Here is a 20,739-nt window from a genome sequence, read left to right on the forward strand (position 1 = left end):
AAATCCTCAAGAAAACTAAGGGATCAGAAATACATGAAGGCCTCCACCCTGAGAGACATTATGAATTTCAGCAACATGGTTACTGATTGCTCTATCACAATATAGAGTAAGTACAACTAAAATGTAATCAATACAGGATTCTTCCACTTTCTGGAGCTCCACATTGGGCGTTAATAACTGTATTTGTCTTTGTTTAGGGTAAGGCAATTGGGCAATTTTGGGAGAAAAACCCCTAAAGGTGTTTCCTCTAGAAAGCAAATTCAAGTGGCTCCTCCCCCAGCTGGTTCAGGAAAAAAATTTCTTTGGAGAAAAGTGGAAAAAGCTGTTTATTTAACAGGCAAAGCATTCACTAGTACAAAAAATGAATATTAAACAATAAAACTTCTTGCCGCTTCAAGGAAAGAAAACGAAATTACAAACTCCTTAGTGGGCTGTAGCTTGGCTCACTCAGTCTCTTATCAGTCCTTCCCAGCACTGGAAATGCCGCGGCCCAGGCCTGGCCCGCTGGGCCACAGGTGCGAGCTGCCAGTGCTCCTCTGGGTGTTCAGTCCAGAGCAGGTTTAAACAGGTCCAAAGAAAAAGACAAACCACAGTCCAGGGAACTTCACTGCCTCAGCTAGCTAAAACTAAAAGCAAAGGACAGCTCTGTCCTGCTGGCTGTCCATCTGCAGAAAACACAGTCCAGCCACAGGCATATGGAGGAGTGAGTACAGTGTCTGAAAACAAACTGCACGCTTCTCCTCTCCCCTCCCTCACTCTCAGAACAAGTCTTAAAGGTGCAAAGCTTATTATTCAGCATAATAGAACAGACGGTTGGAGATACAAGCATTATATAGCCAACCCAGGACACCTCATCACTCTCTACAACTTCCTGAAAAGTGATTGTAGTCAGGTGAGGGTCAATCTCTTCTCCCAGGCAACAACTGACAGAATGTGTGTACAGTCATAAGCTGCACCAAGGTAAGTTTAGGTTAGATGTTAGAAATTCCTCACTGAAAGAGTGATTGCATGCTGGAGTCGTCTGCCCAGGGAGATGGTGGAGTCACCACCCCTGGACGTGTTTAAAAAAGACTGGAGATGGCACTTAGTGGTTGATGAGGAGGTGTAAGACCATAGGTTGAACTAGAAGATCATAAAAGTCTTTTCCAACCTAGTTCATTCTGTGATTCTGTGATCATCAAAAGCTTTTTGGAGACAGGCTTGTGACTGTAAGCCCCAGGAGACAAGTTGCGTCAAGTACTTGGCTTTCTCCTACTTGATGCTTAAACCATGTCAGAATTCATTCTATTCTAGTCAAAGCATGGCAACAAGATGCAGGTTTTATTTAGAAAACACAGGCAATTCTCAGTAGCAAACATTTAGACATCTCTAGGATGATGTGGCAGCTGAAGGAATTTGAGCCATTTGAGACTAAAATTCAAAATAATCAAACTCCAGGACATTTGCGTAAATATCTATCTTATTTTCTTTCCAACTCCCATTACCTACCTATTTTTTTTTATTAAGCTTCAGAATGTTTTTTTCAAAATTTCAACTTAAATAGACCAAAAAGTAATTTCGTAATGTGAGTTGCATTAAATTGAATGAAATAGATGGGCTCAGAGCACCAAAAATCATTAGCATTTAATGGATTTTTAAACTCCTGAACAGTTAAATGAGTTTCAGAATTTTGCTAAACAAGACTTCAGCCTATTCAGGCAAGTAACAGTGCAATTGCAAACCCTGTCTCTGAAGAAATCCTTCTTGCTAATTTGTCCATCTTTTGAGAGTAGTCTCTGACTTTTCTTGAAGTGAAAAATGAGGTATAGTGGGAAGAATGCAAGCTAAATGGTGATACTCCAAAGTGTTTTAACCATGTAATTTCAGCTTCTTTATAACACATCTTCAGGTTTTCTGCACTGGTTTCCACTCATACATGCAGTTTCATTAATTAAAACAGAGTACATCATATAATTTCATTAGTCATTTCAAACTGGAAAACTCGCAACTGCTTTGGTTTTATTCTAGTGTCCAGATAAGGAATCCTTTTTGTTCAAAACAGGCAGGTGAAAGCAAAAGCTAGGACAGACCATACATCAGTATCAGAGGGTTTGATAAAATAACTAGAGATTAATTTTAAGCAGTCTAGAGTCCAACATTTTTTTATTTTATGAAGAAATAATTCACACTGAAAAATATTTCCTACTATACCTTGAGAGGCAAAATACCCTAATGGCGTAACATATAGCCAAGCCCAAAGATGCTACTTTTTGCAGAAACAAAGTTAAATAAATGGTATGTATGTCCAAAATTTGTATTCCAGCAATGGATGACTGAGTAAACAATCAAATAATTCTGCCAGTACAACATGTTAGGATTCAGACACTCTAAAAATAACTTTTAGTATGAAAGCAACTAAACAAGAAAAATAGATAAATAAAATTTTTTCTTTAACAACTTATTCCAGTATCCTGTTCATCTACACATAGACAAAGTTACACTGCTCTCCAATATTTATGACAAGTTTCTTTTCCTGGAGTCAATACATATCAAATAATACTGTTATGAACTCAGAAGCCTATAGTCAGAATTACCCTTATAAATAAACTATTATAGATGTTTACTGTCTTCTGTATTTGAGTCAGGAGAACTGCTAGAGCTGAGTATTTTAATCTAACACGAATTTTGACTGTTAGCATTTTGTCTAGCCTTGTATTGTTGACAGTAATGTCTAAGCAGTTAAGACAGTTTTTCATGTTTTAGTTTAGGAATATGAGAAGGCATGGAGGAAGTGGAAACTTGAACATTTCCTGATACACATAGTTTTTGACAAGCCACACACTCAATACTTGTGTGAGAACAAAAAAAGAGCAAAAATCTGCAAATGATGATAGAAACCTGTAAATCCCTGTTTTAATGGCTATTTTGAACAAAATGGGACTTTAGTATTTTGAACAAATATTGAGATGGATAAAGCATTCCATATACTGAAAATCACTATCCTTTATGGATATCAACATTTTATAGCTTTTTAAATATGGTAAATTTGACACTGTGTGTGGGAGTTACAAGTATTTTTTGATGAATGATGAGTGATTAGTATTTAACAGAAGCAAACACCTTCAGGGTATCAATTATTCTAATTTACTTGTTCCAATGCAGTTTGATTGGGCGGGCAGCAGAGAGGGACACAGAATTAAAATGAGTTTTATGTTTCCAGTACACACAAAAATTTTTCTTACATAAGCAGAAGATTTCTCATGAAAATGGTTTGAGGGTAGGTTGAATTTTTTTTTCATTTGGTTTTAAATTAGTATAGTTTTAGATTTTTTTGTCTTGGAAAATTCTGGTATTTCTCCTGTGAATCTCACATACTTCAAATGCCAGTGTTTTATACAAATTCTAAAGGAAATGGGTTTTTCTATTTGCTGTGAAGATTTTTGGGTTGCAATATTTTTGCACTGAAGCATCTGTGATCCTCTACTCCCTTTGTTTCTTACTTTGTTTTTTTATTTGTTCTGTATCCCATTTCCTTTAGTTTTCAGATTTATGATCCATGCTTTCTTTTATTGTCAACCTGTGTTTTCTTTTCACTTCTTCCACTTCAGAGATTTTGTACTCATTTTAGTGCAAGAAGGGTAAATGAAAGCTACACATAAAATCCTCAAAGGCTTCACAATCACCAAAATGTGCAGAGTCCCAGACATCATACAGTTTCAACCTGAGGCAAATTGGAAGCCTTCATGACAGACATCTGTAGCAATGCCTATTGTGCACAGGTATCACCAATACTACTAGATTATTTTTCATTGACTGAATTGTCTATGGTAAGCTCACTGAGGTTAATTTGATGTCCAGAGTGCAAGCAGCTATAGCTGCAACTGAAATCAATGGCCACTTTGCTCTACACAGTTTCACCTCAGAGGAGAGAAACTCACAGAGGGCTAGGAGACTCCACTGGTAGTCACACTTAGAAGAGGCACAAAAATCACAATGCATATCAGCACCACAAAACTCTGTCAGAAGCTAGGTCCCATTACAATAAGAATCTGCATTAGCAAAGCTCACCCCTTCACATGGGCACAACCACAGAGTGAAAATACAAATTTTCAATAGTATTTTGAGGCTGCTTCCCAAGCCTCCAAAGCATACCAGAAACTTTTGGAGAGATGTCCAGAACTGCAATGTTATGGACAATTCATTCTGTGTGAATGAAATTACCTCAACAGGCAATTTCCTGCTGCCCCCCAAAACAGTATTTATATAAGCTAGAAACACAGTTAACTCTGGGTTATTTAAAAGGTCAACAAGAACACAATAGTATTCATCTCTTTTATTATGAGAGATACAAAAACAGAGTGTAGTGAAGCTATCATTAGAAACATGAACTTTTTTTCAACCAACTCTCTATTTACATACACAAAATTCTCCAAGTGGAAAAAATATCAAATGTGAGACACATCAGAATACACCATATATACAAGTTTAGAGATTTAGTATCTGTTACTCCATACACAATGGCTACAAAAAAAGTCAATTCCTACCTGTTTTCCACAAGTATTTTAAATTAAGTTTATAAGACAACCCAAGCAAAATAAAGCAGAATCTGGGGAATGTTCTGCTATCTGAATGGTTACTTTATTAAAATAGTACAAAATAATAGAGCCAGGTTTTCAAGTCACGCTGAATATTCTGTCAAATAGTCCATACTCCAAACTGATGTAGGTAGAAAAACGAAAACTGTTACTGATTTTTATTGTCATCAAACCAGAAATATATCAGAAGTTCAAGATGCACTCGTTTTCAGATCACTAATCAGCTACTAGGAAAAGCAAGTATTTTTGTTTATTTTATAAAAACTCTTCCTTCAAACAGAAAAGCCAAATAAAATACTTGACCTTGCTTTGTATGATCAGACATTCTGATTAAAAGCATGAAATACAAGAAGACACACCACTTGGTATAATTCTTAACTGGAACCAACTACTGCTTAATAGGTAAGGCACTTTTTCCTTTAGATCAGTCCACTTCCCTAGTTTAGCTCCATTTCACACAGAGAGGTGATTTCAGCTATGCCATCTGTGATAGCAGAAGGGATGTTGTCATGAACTTTTGCTCTCCAGGTATGGATGGCCTCAACAATACCTTCTGGATTGCTTGAACCCAAGTCACATAGTGAATATACGGCTGCCAGCTGCACACCCCAAGGAATAGCTGCAAAAAGTTAACAAAAATCAGCTTATAGATACTTTTTGATAAGCAAAAATGTTTTAGGGAATCTTGAATCTATAGAAACTATTATTCAAGAACTGAAAATAAAACACATCAGCAGTTGTGATGTCTAACACCATAATGTAGAAAGATGACAACGTGCAAACAAATTCTGTAACATCTCATTTTATACTAACACTTTCCAGTTTTCTCAATTCAGCAACTTTTTAGTACTCAAAGGGTGTACAGGAATTAAGACTCTAGTGACTTTAGTTCAGAGTAATCAGACTTAAGAAAGCAGTCAGGTTTACACTGAGTCAGAAAAACAGACATACGCTGTACACCATACACTACCATGTTAGAACTTGAGATTGCAAGGAAGAGAAGTTATACAGGTGGTTCAAAACAGCTCCCAAACAATAACAAATGCTTCACTGCAAAATGTACTTAACATCCAGAGTAACTTAACAATGTGGATTTCTGCTGCTCTAACTGCCTAGTTTCATCTCATCAGGACCTTGAACTGTCCGTCTCCCAATACAACAATTTTATTAGTAAGCTTCAGCATAAATTGCTCAGTTAAAAAATTAGCTATTACTGCTCAAGTTAGAATCACCCTTCAAGTGATCTTAACTTGATCACCCTTTAAGTGATCTCTAATGCAGCTGGCAGGCTCTTACATGAAACAGTCCAATTCCAAGGTGTCTGAAACCATCTCACATTTTTTCTCTGTCTCAAACAGAAGGTAATACTATTAATAGCTCATTAACTTTGTAACAGAAAGGGACTCAAACTGAAAACTGTTTGACCTGTTATATACTAATAAAAACTGCAAGAGCAGGCTGTTTTCCCATGTGTGCCTTAATTTATATTCTGGCATTGCAGAACTTCACATTGTGGATGTTACACTCAAGTTCCTCTAAAAGAACATTACCTTCCTCTTTTGCATGCTGTACAAACAGTCCAATTACTGAACTAATATTCTTCACTGCAGCAAGATAGCCTTCCTTCAAACCTATTTGTCCTAATCGACCTGAAAGAAAAAAAGTGTTACTACATATCTGACTATTTAGACAGTCAACTTCCCAGCTTTTATACTTCCCAACTGTCTGTCTATCTGTTGAAATATCAACATAAAATGTAAATTTTAACTACAAAAAATTCCTGTTACCATGTTGTCTTTGGAACAACAGTTGTCTTATTCCTTGTGTAACTGAAGACCCCAATGCATTTTTAATCAGATTGATCCAACCTCCTATAGGTTTACAATTTTTTAGTGTAAAACTCAGAAAGAATGCAATTTTTTAAATAAACCCTGTCATATAGCCTACATACTGAAAATATTTATTGAAACTCAAATTATATATATTTACATCAAATGCCACCTAGATCCCAAATAAATTAATTTAACTTAAATTTATTATGGTATTAAGTTGCATAAAAAACCGCATTTTATACATTTTGCTGGAAACTATATGGCATGAAGCTGTGTCATGGGAGGTTTAGGTTAGCTATTAGAAAAATATTCTTCACCCAGAGGTTGGTTAGGCACTGGAACAGGCATCTCAGGGAACTGGTCACAGCACCAATCCTGTCTGATTTCAAGACGCATTAAGCATGTGGTGTGATTCCTGGAGCTGGCCTGTGCAGGGTAGGAGTTGGACTTCAATGATCCCAGTGGGTCCCTTCCAACTCAGGATTTCTATGATTCTATATGTGGCTACAGATAATTTTATTTTAAATACATAAAACATGTTGGTATTTGTTATCATGAATCAATATGACATCTCTGAAAACTTAAGTACCTACTTTCCACAGGCTGATAAACAGAAAATACCTGCAAAAAGATCCAATAAAATTCAATAATACTTCAACCCCCTTTCCAGATAGGCCTGACACTTTCATAAAGACATACTTATACAAAATAGAAGTTCAACCAAGAATTTAGATTACTTACCAATTAGCCTGAGTGTCAATGCTATAACACTATCACGAATTGATTGAGCAATTTCATGCCCCTTTCTCTTCTTTATCCAGTTATCCATAGAAGGCCAAAGCACTTTGCTGTGAAAGAAAAATTAATTTGAAAATCTCATACTGCATGAAGGGGTAGTTATAGTATTCATACACAAATGACTCTTTTGTTTGTTACTAACTTTACGTAGACTGACTTGACAAATGTATATGAAATCATGTTGCTTTCAAATGTCATGCTGATATGTTCTGTAAGTTTCTTATATGACTGAAAATTCAGTTTGTTTGTTACAAGTAGGATGTGATGCTTGTTTTTAAACCTAAAATGACCCAAAGTAAGACTTTTTTAATCCTTAAAATTATGCTGATAGACCTAGTTACCTAGGTCTAGGTAGAGTTACCTAGGTAGAGTTACCAATTATGCTGATAGACCTAGTTACCTAGGTCTAGGTAGAGTTACCTAGGTCTAGGTCTAGACCTAGTTACCTAGGTCCTATGACCAGCACAACTCAAGAGACAATCACCTTGGTATGGCTTTAATTAAGACTACATATGTTTCACTGAAGCTAATTTGTATTAATTCTGAAAGTATTTCAACAAAAAAATCTTCTTTACTATCTGAAGGTATGGAATTTATATACAAGATGATGATTATAAGTATCACTTATTATGTTATGTCACAGATAAACAAATGTCTCCTAAGTCATGTAACCTCTATAGAGAAAATCAAGGCTGTCAGATCAGTGCAGCAGTCAAAATGGAGTCTTTCAAACAAGGTTAAGTATGGTAGCAGTCCATATCCTGGATTTTAGGTTCAAAGAAAAATTAAGACATTGACTCTAAGTATTATAATTATTTTAGAATTAAAATCAGACTGAAATCAACATAATACATTAATGAGTATGGATATATTTCACTTCCAGCACAGAAGCAGTGTTATTTTCATATCAGAAATTCCACCTTCATTTTCTACAGTGGGGGAAGGGGAATTCAACAAGTGCGTTCAGAAGAAGACAATCACTTTGCTTCACTGACAGACAATCTCAAAATCTTATACAGCTATTGTGAAAGCAATTCTTTACTAGAATAGCTCTAACAGGGTTCATTTCTTGGGACAATACCATAAAATATTACATTTCCTCATTGATAATTTCTCCTATCTTAAAATAATGCACACATACATAGTAATCTAGGTCTCATCAGGCTGAAACATCCTCATTTTCTAAATACCTATGCAACATTTTATTATGTTAAAAGCTAAGTCATAATGAATTTGGGAAACAAAAAAACACCACCAAAACAAACCTCAGAAAAAAACACAAAGGAAAACATTTGAAAGTCATGATCACCACAATACCTTATAACGTTATCATGTGTCCAATCCCACTTCATATGAGAGCAGAGTAAATCAACAGCAAATATATACTGCCAAGCATCTTCACTGAGATCTTCTCCATACTGCTCACTCAGGTGAAATTCTACTTTTGTACATGACTGCATTTCTAAAAGCAGGTTTGAGACCATAATACCAGCATCTAAAGATGAACTCTGGAATTTCAGAAGGTAATTATCTTAATGCATAAAAAATTACCAGCCCAGAACCAAACTCTTTACAAATATTTGATACTGACTGTGTACAGCATCTTACACCACATATCCAACTTTTGGGTTGAATTAGCACAAACAAATAGAGTACATAAACCAAAACCTTCAAGTACTAGGTATTTTTTCTGACACTTTTACTAAAAGAAGAGTTTGGGAAAAAAATACCCAAACAAGAAAACACACAGATCTCACACCCACTCTCTCAACTTCTCCTACAATTTGGGGATTTTTATTTCTCTCACTACAGGTAAGAAGTGTGTTTTTCCAGTGCAAGAAGATTAGTCTAATATAGTCTAATAATTAGTCTAATATAAATAGTTTTAAAATTTATTACTATTTATTCTTCATTAGGCGCAAATTTGCAAGCAAATACTTTCAATAGTTGAGGTAAATAAATATGTCATGTGAAACCATTCTGCCAATTAAACAGCTAAGGGAAGAAAGGAAATTTAAAAACAAACATTTTTTGAATATCTGACATATAAAAAAAGTCTAAGCTTATCACATAAACAGAATAGGTGCTTGGCAGATCTCCTCAGTACAAAACCTCATCTAATTGACAAGTTCTGCCATGGTGCAAGGCACTAAAATGACATGCTTTGACCAAGAAATAAATACCCATCCCAAGTGAGCTTTACTTTCAGAAGTAGAACAATCTTCTCCTAAAATTATATGTATAACAGACTTTTAATCACAATCTACTTGAAATTTTTATCTGTATTTCTACCCAAGTAAAACAGAGCTTACAGACAGGATGATGTCATCTCCTATCTTCAATGTAGAAAATTCTGAAGTATTTCTCCCCAGCTGCAGTAGCTCTCATATTTCAGAGATCCATTAATAAAGTAGGTAGTGTGAGTGCAAAGAATTAATATTTCCAGGAACATTTACTAGGACATTCTTATGTGTATCTCTACTGGCATGATACTAAAAGCTGTAACCTAACAGAATGGAGAATACAAATTCTTTGCTAAACAGGGACTGCAGCACAGTGTAACTGAATACCAGAGATTAATGCTACATCACAACTGTGATATAATAGTAAAAAAAAACAGATACAAATCCATGCCAAATTAATTCACTCCTGCACTAAAGCAGGTTTAGGGGGCTGTAATTTCAGTAATACCAAATTAAATTCAGAGCTGGTTTCAGAGATTAAAGAAAAAAAAATCATTCAACACTGAAAGGCTATGACAACAGCAGTAAGACTACTGCATTCCTCAAGGCAGTTGTACAGCAGCATGTTAGGATAGGGAATAGATGAGCTATTGTCATAGTTGAGGAATGGTATTCTCCAGATTAGTGCTCTCACTGAAACCAAGCACAGCTAGCTTCCTCCCTCCTCTCCCTTCCTATTCTCTGTGGCAGGATGGAGAGGAGAATTGGAGGCACAAATATAAAGATCACAGGTTGAGAGAAGAACAATTTACTGGAAACAGCAATGAGATAAGAATACAAACAGTAATAACAATAAATACTAATGATGGAGGGTACAAAAGAGAGACCAACAATTCGCATGGAAACAACAGTACACAACCTCTCCGTCCACCACACTATGCTGGCCTGGAAGGGACTCATTCTCCCTGGAAGATACCCCCTTCCCCACATCCCTGGTAATGATGTGAGGTGGTACAGAATTAATCTCCAAGTCCTAGCCATGCTCCCTTTTGGCAACTAGGACAGCTATGAATCAATATGATTTTGTTCACTTGATATATACAAAATTATTTAATTTCCAGGAAGCAAGCCTGGCATTAATATGGAGTTTTCAAATATATGGGGCCCTAGCCTTTAAACAGACACACCAGCCTGTTACACAAACTCCTTTAGAAGCAAAGCACCTCTGGCTTTCCATTTGCATTATATAAAATTGCTCCCAATTATTTCAATTTTCCTTTCTTGCAACATTCTTTTCAGGATGGTAATATGTGCCGCTGAAAACTGATAGAAATTGAATGATTTGGCGAATGCTAAAAGGCTTGAAGTCAGCTCTCACTGATCATCCTTCTCCTGGTATCACTGGTTTTGTATTAATCACACCAACTGCTTAAGTAATTGAGTTTTTTTGTGATAAACAAGTATTTACAGTCTACCTTGCAAAAAGATCATGAGTAAAAAGAAACCAGCTCATCTTGAAAATAACTGTAGTAACATATTACCTGTTACACAGAGAACTACAAAAGACAAAACAAATACATATTTTAAAAAGCAACATTATAAAGCAAAAGAAAGAAACATCTCAAAGAACAGTTCCAAAGATGGAAGGAATTCCCTAGTCCAACAATGCTCTAGTTAAAAGTTTAAAAACAACCTTTACTTTTAATGTTCAGTAGATGGGAAAACAAGAAAAGTATTGTATTCTAGTAGGGTCTGGACAACTAGGGGGAAAATGCCTGAAGCAGCATTAGTTGTGCAGCTGTACAGCCTCCATGGGATATTCACACCTTTCATTAGAAAAGAAAGTTGCTTGATTTGATTCAGCCAGCAAAGTGATCAATGCAGACAAAAGATGATATTGACAATGAAATCAGACATTACCTTTTCCCAGTTGAGATAAGCACTTAGACAGGCCAGCATCTCATTGCTTGCACTCTTCCTGACAACTAATTGCATAGCTTTGTTAATTGCACCTTGGAAGACAAATATGTCAGACCATACATTTGTGACAAATAAAATCAATTTTTCTGAGTCTGGATAGTCTAAGGAAAAAAAGAAATAATTAAGTAAATTTTTAACATTTTAAAACACAAAAATGAATATATTTCGGCATTAAAAACTAGTGCATTCAGCAAGGTAACTAGGAAAAAAGGCACAGAAGTCACATCAGAACTGAAGCCTAAGGGAAGGGAGTCATACTAGCACATCTCAGTCCTGAGACTAAATAAGAAGAAAATATCCAATAAAAAAAACAAACAAGAAACACCAGCAGAACCACAACAAACCTTAAGCCACCTCCCCCATTGTAATTTCACTCCCTCTCCCTTCATCTTTCTTACTTCACTTTAGTTCACTAAGGAGAGTGGTCTTAGAGCATTGAAACCGGATTCTTTTAGGATTCAATTAGACTGGAAGATGCACTCCAACAACCTACCTAATACATTCCAGTCACAAATAAGCACTCTGATCACTGGGCCAAACTAGAATTAGTAAAAAACCAAAAATCTACAGTGCTTGCTAATACATTGCACCCATACACCTGTGAAATTATATGTAATTATATATATGGATATATATATATATAAAGCTTGCAAAGAACTTTCGCATAATTCAAATCTGATATTCCTCAGCAGTTTTCCCAGACTTTGTCAGAGAAATTGCATATTATGCAAGTTGTATGTAAGCATATATGAATGTTGCATGCTACTATTTATACTTCCATAGATGTAAAAATTTGTGCTACTCCATATAATTGAAGAATCCTCATTCAATAAAGTAATTCAGAGCAAGTATCTGACAACTATCTGTTGACAGGACAGTTCCAGACCATCAATGGGAACCCAAAAGACCCTTCTGAAAACCAAAGCTGAGAGCTCCAAGGCAAAATACTAAGATAAAACATGAATGTGTAGATTGCAAGCAATAACAAATACACTGGAATAAGTAAAAAAGCAGATACTACTTCCTTGCATGAAATGCTATACTGGAATGCATATGCCTGAAACACAATACAAAAAACAATGAAATCTAAAAGCTGAATTCACTTTTCACTTCAGCATAACATCTACATTTTTTGAAAGATCTTAAGTACTAGAAAACATATCAAAATATATCAAATTAAGAAGCGTTAATGAACATAAAGGATATACACTTCAATGAGGTGTTTTGGATGGAACTTCTACTCTGAAGCTGCTCATCATGTGAAGAATTCAGTTTTTTCTATCAGGACTGCTGGTGAACTAGAATTACTGGCAACTAGAATTGCCTGCCCAGGAATTTGAAACACTTATAAAATTCACTCAACAATGAGTAGAGTTCAAGGGGCATAAAAAAAATTAAAAAAAGAAAAAAGGGAGGGAACAGAGGAGAGGTGAAAGGAAAATTAACCAGAAAGGTAACATTTTATTTATAGTCACTTAAGGCAGAACACTTGAAAGGAGAACAGAAGAAAAACGATGGACAAGTTATCAAGACAACAAATGATGTTGGTCTAAAGAAGCAATACTGACTGTTCATAGTGAATCTGGTAATTGTGTAGCTTGGGTTGCAATAATTCTGATGGGAATATGTGAAATTACATGAAAGAGAAAACCCAAAAATAAATGCATAGTAATCAAATAAAACCAAACAAATTTTAAAATGCCTAAACAGAACTTAAGATGTGTTTACAGCTGTCCTCACTCAAAAAATTACTATAAAACCACAGAACAATGACAATAGAAACTTATGCAATTCAATGTCTAGAAGATAAAATCATCCAATAAAAGTCTGCATTAAGCTATTAAAGTTTGGATCTTAGAAAGGAAAAAGAAAGGAAAAAAGGGGAAATGTTTAATATTTGCAAGAGCCCACAAAAAGAAAAAACAGTAAGATACTGCAAAACAAAAAGCTTAATTATTATTTTAGATGCAGAAAATATATATCTGACAAGTAATAGTTTCTAACATGGTGCAGTATTAAAACTATTAACATGAAAGAAGTAAAAGTAGAATTATAACAGACTGAAGGATAGAAAAACAGAGGGGAGAACAGGAATTTGAAAAAGAACTCAAACAAAAATATTACAGCCCCTCAAAAAATGGTAACTAAGAACAAAATGAAATCACAAACCTTTTTAAGATTAAAACAAAAAAAAGATGGGAACATTATATGAAACATAGCAAGTAATTGAAACAATCTCAAGCTTTAGCACTTTGCTTGTCAGTGCTCTTGAATTTTATTTTAATGTTAAACACAGATACCAGTATACTATTTTCAAACTTAGTGAGTTTTAATCTTCCAAAACTAAGATTCTTAACTTTGCAATAGTACATATGTGTTAACTTTGTTCCTGTGACCAAAAGGCAGGGGAGCAAAGGAAAGGAATGAAAATGGAAAAAACTTCTCAACAAAGCAAGAATTTGGATAACAGAAAGTAAAAAGATTTTAAGGAGGACATATTATAAAAATATCCTGGTTTTGATCAAGTTATTGTCCAGCTCCTGACACTGTGTTAAATACCTGGTTTAAAATCACACTTTCTTTATGAATCAATACCTACTCAATTAAAATAAGAAAATACTAATAGGCTAAAAGGACGAAATTTACAGAAATCAGATTATCATTTTGGAGATGGTGGGGAAATGAAAGCACAGAGTGTCCTAAATTAAATATTTCCTTGGAAAAATAAGTAGACTACTAAGAGCCCAGGTCACCACAAAACTACAGTACAGATGTGGTGGAACTATGAGAAGGAGAATTTCTTCTAGAACAGTCTATATTTCTGCATTACAGAAAAAAAATCTGGAAAACAAGCCTTGAAGAGGAAAACAACCCTTGAACAGGATTTCTGTTTGTTTTTACAAACACAATAATTCTGACACACTGCAGCAAAGACACACAGCACATTTACAAAATAAGGCCACTAAACCACACTATACCTTCTTTAAGTAGACTATAGCAGAAAAGGCGGGCTCTTTCCAAATCTCCCAACTGTCGACAAATTCCTGCATAGAGTCGACACAAAGCCTGACTGAAATTATAATTTGGGGCATTCTTCTGAGCCTTCAGCTTATTGAGAATAACGCACAGCAAGGACTCTGCTAAATGCTATAAGACACAAAATATATTGTTAGACTGTTACATACTGAAGAATACTTGACAACACTGTAGTCGTATAACAAGTAAAAAAACTACTATCTTATTTGCAAGAATACTGTTTGCATATATATAAAACGCAGGAAAGTAAATCAGAGGCAACCAGTGAAAGAAAAAAGAGGGAGGAGCAGGCAACTTCCCAGAATAAACATGCGATAAACAAATGAAGAACAGGGCTACTACTGTTTTAATATAAATTGTTTGTTTATGTGATTAACAACAGTCTTCCTCTAAGAACAAGGAGAATAATGACAAGTAGAAGGAACGAGGAGAGGAATAATGACAGGTAGAGTAACCCAAATAACCTAATCAGAGCAAAGGTAAGCACCCTGACTTAGCTACTTCCAAAGATGTCAAAGAAGGACAAACAGCCCATTGTTCAGGTGTGAGATTTACTAGGTAAGCTAACAGCAGTCTTTCTCCAGATCACTGTACACACTGCAGGAGATGGGGAGGAGATGTTGCTGCCTATAGTAACATGGGACTTAATATGAGATGCAAGGAAAAAGAACATTGAGTTTGTGCAGAGCGTGCATGACTTATTAGGGGATGCTTAGAGGGAGACCTCAAAGTGGGGAGTAGAATGAGAGGTTTAGGAGCCAGGTGCTGGAGAGTACACAGTTCAGACTGGGCATCTGTGAACCACAGGGATTCTGAGTGTTAACTTTGGGAGGAACCAGAAGATCTAAGCCAGCCACCTGAAAGACCACAAGTCTGAGGCCCAGACACAAGTCCAGACCAGCTGCTGGAGGAATGTATGTATACTTCTGTGTCTCTAAGTTTGTCAGTACATGAGAAGTGAGAAGAATATCAGTCACCTACTGAATATACTGAGTGCCTAATGTTAGCTGCTGGGGGAATCCATATTATCTGTATATATACGAATGTATTTTCCTCTACCAGGATTTCAACCTGACTAACCAGACAAGGGAATAAGAGTAGGTGTGTACTGTGTGCATGTCTCTCTACTAGGAGTGTGTACTCTGGCTTGCTACTGGCTGGACCTGAAAACATAAAGCTACAAGCCTTGCTTCTATGAAGTTAACAGACTTGACAACTCCTAACAAAGAGGTCTGAGATCTTGGTAGCAACTTCTAAGGAGAACTTAATTACGTACCAGGACTGTAACAGGACAAAATGCTGCCATGTACTAGTCAGTGAATTGCTCTGCTGTAAACTACAAATTATCTATGAGAAAGATGGCAACTGAAGCAAAATTTTTCAGCACTGATGCTAAGGAAGTTCTGAGAAATAAGGGAAGAATTTTCCAATAAAATTAAATTTGATAACCTGATGTAGAATAGTAAAGGTAAACATAGAACTAAATTATATACCAGTATGTACATTAAAGTTTATTTTTTTTAATTAAAAAAATAGAGTAATTTTGGAGAAACTCCTACAACTGTTAATACTGTCCACTTCAAAAAATGCTGCAAAAATAAAGTGATTTATGCATACATCAGAAAAGCATATGTATTTATAACTGCAGTTTTGCATCTTGGACACCACTGAAAAGTAATTTCTTGTGCAGTTCTGTATTTTCTTATGTTATAAAAATTTAGATTTCTAATAACCTTTCAAGACTACACTTTGGCACAGGACATTGCCACAACAATTGAGAATTCAAATACTACAAACTTAGACTCTTTCCATCTGCACAGAAGTGATTATTAAACAACAAAATTTAAAATTATGCTACTTACCTTGTTTTTAATACCAAATTCATAGACAACTTCTCTCTCTTCATCTCTCATTACTGGAATCTTTGAGATATTACCAACATACACATGACCTTTGATAACTGGTAACAAGTCAAAACAGGATTCAGCAACTTTCTCTAATGCCAAAGAAACTTTCTGGCACTCAGAATCCTTCTTTACTGGTAGTGATTCTTCTAAATTGGAACACTGTGATGAATCACTGATTTCATAGCTTATACCATGGAAAGCCTCCTGCATTTCAGAGATGGTATTTTTAGTATTTCTGACAGCAGTAACATCACTGGGCTCCATCCTTGGTGGTTCACTCTCCAGCCTCAGTCTTTTGGCACTTCTTGGCATAGATACCTGCAGTAGCGTCCTTTTTCCAAGATGATTTGAAAAGAATTGCTGATTTTGCACATCTTTGCCACTATCAGATTTCAAATTGCTCCCAGCTTTAACAAAAGCAGTTGATGTAGATGCAATTGCTTTGAATCCACCTATTTGAGGCACAGGTCCTGGAAAACTTTGGCTGTCTGAAGAAGTACATCGGTTAGGCTGAATATTGCCTTTCAGAATGTTTAGTGTCCTTGCCCTTGCAGACAGCTCTGGATACATAGTGTCCAATATTTTCACAGAGTTCTCCTGAAGGGCACCTGGACCAGCACTAACTGCTGCAAAGAGAGGAAATCTTCCTGGAATGGGAAGTGCATGCTTTGGAATGGAAGTACAAAATTTCAAAGGTGAGGAGCAAATCCTTCTACCTACTGCCATTTCTGAGGGTGAGGGAGGAGAAAATAAAATAGCAGATTTTACTGCTGGAGTATCTGTTAATGGGGACATGAGAGGAAGAACAGGAGTTTTGCATAGTGGGGATATCAGATCATCAAGAGGGGAAAGCAGAGAGAATTGACCTGTAGAAGACATTACCGGGGACACAGTACAGGCAGTTTTTGGAGGAGTAGCAATCAGAGGCAGTAGCAAGGGGGGCAGAGGAGGACCTATCTCTTCCCTGATTTTATTTATCATCTCAGATGAGCATTTTTTTGCCACAGAAGTATTAGCATTTGCAAGAACTGGCTGGGTAACTTTAAGAGTCTTTGTTTTTCTTTTACCTTGAAACAGTTTCTTTGATAGCTTGGTATGCATTACTTGGGCAGTTGTTTTGGCAGAAACAGTCAAGATTTCAGATGGTTCTTGCTCTTTACACTTCCACTTATTGCTCTTCTTGAGAGCAGAAGACTCTGATTCCACCATATGTAACTTCTCTAATACTGTCTTTTGTGGTTCAGAAAGCTGACCAACTGTTTGACAACTGCACCTTACATCAGAGAGGGCTGGACTTGGAAGATAATTGAGTAAAATTTTTTTTGTACCACTATCTATGATAACATCAGTGCTGCTTTCTCCTGTATTGTAAGCAGTTTGATTATTATTATTATATTCTTCAAACACTGAGACCCCCGTATCAACACTGTGTAATAAACCTTGTTTCCCATTTGACTGAAGTTTAGCAAAATCATTTTCTTCTAAGAAATTGCCAAGTGCTAGCATTCTTGCATTTAATTTACTGGTTTTTACAGTCAGCCTGCAATTTTCTGAGAATCTGTTTAACATCTTGCATAGTGGCAACCTATTTTTTGAAGCATTTGGCGTCACAAGGCTTTCTTTTGATGTTCCAGATTTTAATAGACTTTCCTCATTGTGACTAATGCATCCAGCTATGTTAGACTGCATGAGTTCATTAGCACTCTCAGTATTTTCAGAGGTTACTAATATACATTCCGTTTTCCAAGAGGCTGAGTCTTCAGGACAACTCTCCCCAGTCACACTTGACCACTCATTTGCACTATCTCCAGAGTTATTTGGTTCACACTGTGAATTCATACCCACGACAGTGTCTGCTTTTAGGTGACTAACTGTGAAAGTACTTCCTGGGTGCATCATTGAATGAAGTTCACGTACTTGGTAATCAGCATCAACAATTGCACTGGTTTCCAGAGTACCCAATGCAATTCTGCTGGAAGCTCTCAGTTTGTTTCTAAACATTGGAACACATTCAGAACACTTCATGTACTTAACTTTTTGTATAGAACAGTCCTTTTCTTCAGAGTCATTGCTCTGCTCTGGCATATCAAAATCACTTTTACAATTTATTATGGCATTTTTCCCAGAACCCACAAAACTGTTCAGTTCTTTACTTTCTCTCCCACCTGTTAGTGAATAAATTCTAGAAGGACCTGTTCTAACCTTCCACGTAGAAGTCCTGCATCCCGATTCTTGACAATCAAACTTTTGGAGAAAAGCATTCTTCTTATAAGGGTTTGCATATATGATCTGAGATTTAACAGATGCTTGAGGTTCTTTATCTACTGACTGCTCCTTATCTGAAGTTTTCTCTTCATTTTTGTGTACATATTCTCTCTCAGGGCAACCTGGGTCTTTGCCCATGTTGAATTGTTCAGTAGACAGAATCTCAGCACCCTCTTCTAAGTTATCTGAAGAACAGTTAAATATACTACTCATAATGGAATCTGTATGTCCCTTGTTTTCCCAAGTACAGGAAAAAGCAGCCTTTCCTGCTAAGTTAGTTTCAAGGAAACTAACAACTTTCTGAAGACTGAAATTTAGATCCGGAGATCTTGTGGATTCCAAGCCAATTCCCACTTGCACAGGAGAATTGGTTTCCTCATTATTTGTACAGCATTTCTCCAAGGCCTTTTGAGTAGAAAAAGCCAAGCCACTTCTATATTCCATTTCTGAAGTAGGATGGCAAATGATCTCCAAAATATCATTTTTCTTCAAAACATTCTTTTCCTGCTTCAGTGAACTGAAGCAAGTCTCAGTCACCAATTCCTTGCTTTGTTTATTTAATTTCCCTTTTATTTCATCACATTTAAAATCTTCAGTTATCAAGAGCTGAGTCAGAGGTTTTGCACACTGTTCCTGAGAAATAGGATTACTTTCTCTTAAGATAGATTCAATTGTATCCCCTCTTGCTAACAACTCACTGATTTCCCCTCCACAATCTTCTGGATTAACTCTGACTTCAGTCTCTAGAGATTCAAACAGTCTAAAGTTTTGAGATTTGGACTGCCCACATTCTAATGTCTTACATAAGTTTTCAGATTGTTTTATTTCACCTTTCACTTCTGTAAAATCTAATGCAGAAGATCCACACTTAGCTACACTGCTTTCTGCACCAATAATGCATGCTGTCTTTGATAGTGAAAGTATATTTTCTAAGTTTGACTTCCTTTGAGATAAATTACTACCATCTTCCTCGTGATGTGGTTTGCTTTGTAAACCTACCACCTCCTTTATATCTACTAGTTTTACATTTTCTGCACTATGGAGTAGCTCTGACAATTCAGCTATTTCTAGAACACTTCCTCTGTTAAATTTCATAGGTAGTTCAGGAGTTGGAGCTCTGGTTATATTCATGTCTTCAATTTTGAGGTGTTCATCATTTGGAAAGACTGACAAAGTTCTGATTCCTTCAGTAGCAGATACAGGTAAATAATGCCTAGAGACTTGAACAGTCTCTGGTTCACATTCTCTGTTCACTTTGTCTTTTGTGTGCATATGTTGTTTCTCCAGAATCTCTTCACTGTCATATTTTATTTCAGAGCACTGAGAGTGTGCAGAGATCTCAATAGCTCCAGTCATATTAGTTAATTTGACTGCATTTTTTGATTTATTTTCAACTACTTCATTTTCTATCAACTCATCAGATTTTTCCTCAGCATCTTCTCTTTGAAGCACAATGCATTGCTTAGATAGGAAATGAGAAACACTCCGCAGAACAGATGCTTCTCTGGAAGCTTCTCTCTGTGCTACTAATTTATCTCTCTCTACATTTACTAATTCACCACATTTTTCATGTGTACCCTCATTATCAACAGCTCTAATTAAGGTTACATTCTCCTCTGTTTGCTCTACCACACTACATTTTTCTATCTGATTCTGACACTTGAAACTTTGTAACATAAAATCTACTGAAGAATCTCCCTCTTCACTGTTCATGTCCTCACCATCTCCTTTCTGTTCTTCCATGTCTTCCGATTTGTGTGCTGTTGCTCCAGTTAGTTTTCTGTTCTCAGTTTCCACATCCCCAGAATTCTCCTCCAAACAATATTTGTTAGTTACCATGTTTGTCATTAGAGTAGCACCTTCAGCTTGCTTTCTTTCAGCATCTCTCTCCTTCCTTGACATCTTAGGACTGATATGAATATTCTTTTCATTCCAACTCAGATTAAGTGAGATTTCTGCATCAAAACCATGCTCACATGATTTGCACTGTCTGTTATACTCATCACCAGGACTGATTACATTACAACTCAGAGGCTGAACTTGGTCTTCTTGTAAAATATCCTCCAGTGCAGAAGTACTGCAATCATCTTCTTCATCACTGGAACCTGTGACTTCTCCCAAGAACATATCCTTCAATCAAAAAAAGCAAAGTTAATAATCTGAA

The 20,739-nt window shown here is 36.1% G+C and overlaps 1 protein-coding gene across 2 annotated transcripts in view; it reads right to left on the bottom strand.

The window, feature by feature from the left end:
* Positions 1-4,297: 4,297 nt before the first annotated feature.
* ICE1 (interactor of little elongation complex ELL subunit 1) overlaps positions 4,298-20,739 on the bottom strand; it is a 38,540-nt gene continuing 22,098 nt past the window's right edge. For both annotated transcript variants that reach the window (XM_054516484.1, XM_054516486.1), the window contains 7 exons: positions 16,266-20,705; positions 14,346-14,514; positions 11,308-11,468; positions 8,522-8,712; positions 7,148-7,254; positions 6,125-6,223; positions 4,298-5,193 (listed from right to left, as the gene is read on the bottom strand). In XM_054516484.1, the coding sequence (XP_054372459.1) occupies positions 5,012-5,193; positions 6,125-6,223; positions 7,148-7,254; positions 8,522-8,712; positions 11,308-11,468; positions 14,346-14,514; positions 16,266-20,705 (5,349 nt within the window). In that variant the 3' untranslated portion in view covers positions 4,298-5,011. The remainder of the gene's footprint in view (positions 5,194-6,124; positions 6,224-7,147; positions 7,255-8,521; positions 8,713-11,307; positions 11,469-14,345; positions 14,515-16,265; positions 20,706-20,739) is intronic.

This window comes from Molothrus ater, chromosome 1 (assembly GCF_012460135.2).
Source record: "Molothrus ater isolate BHLD 08-10-18 breed brown headed cowbird chromosome 1, BPBGC_Mater_1.1, whole genome shotgun sequence".
Classification (NCBI taxonomy): domain Eukaryota; kingdom Metazoa; phylum Chordata; class Aves; order Passeriformes; family Icteridae; genus Molothrus; species Molothrus ater.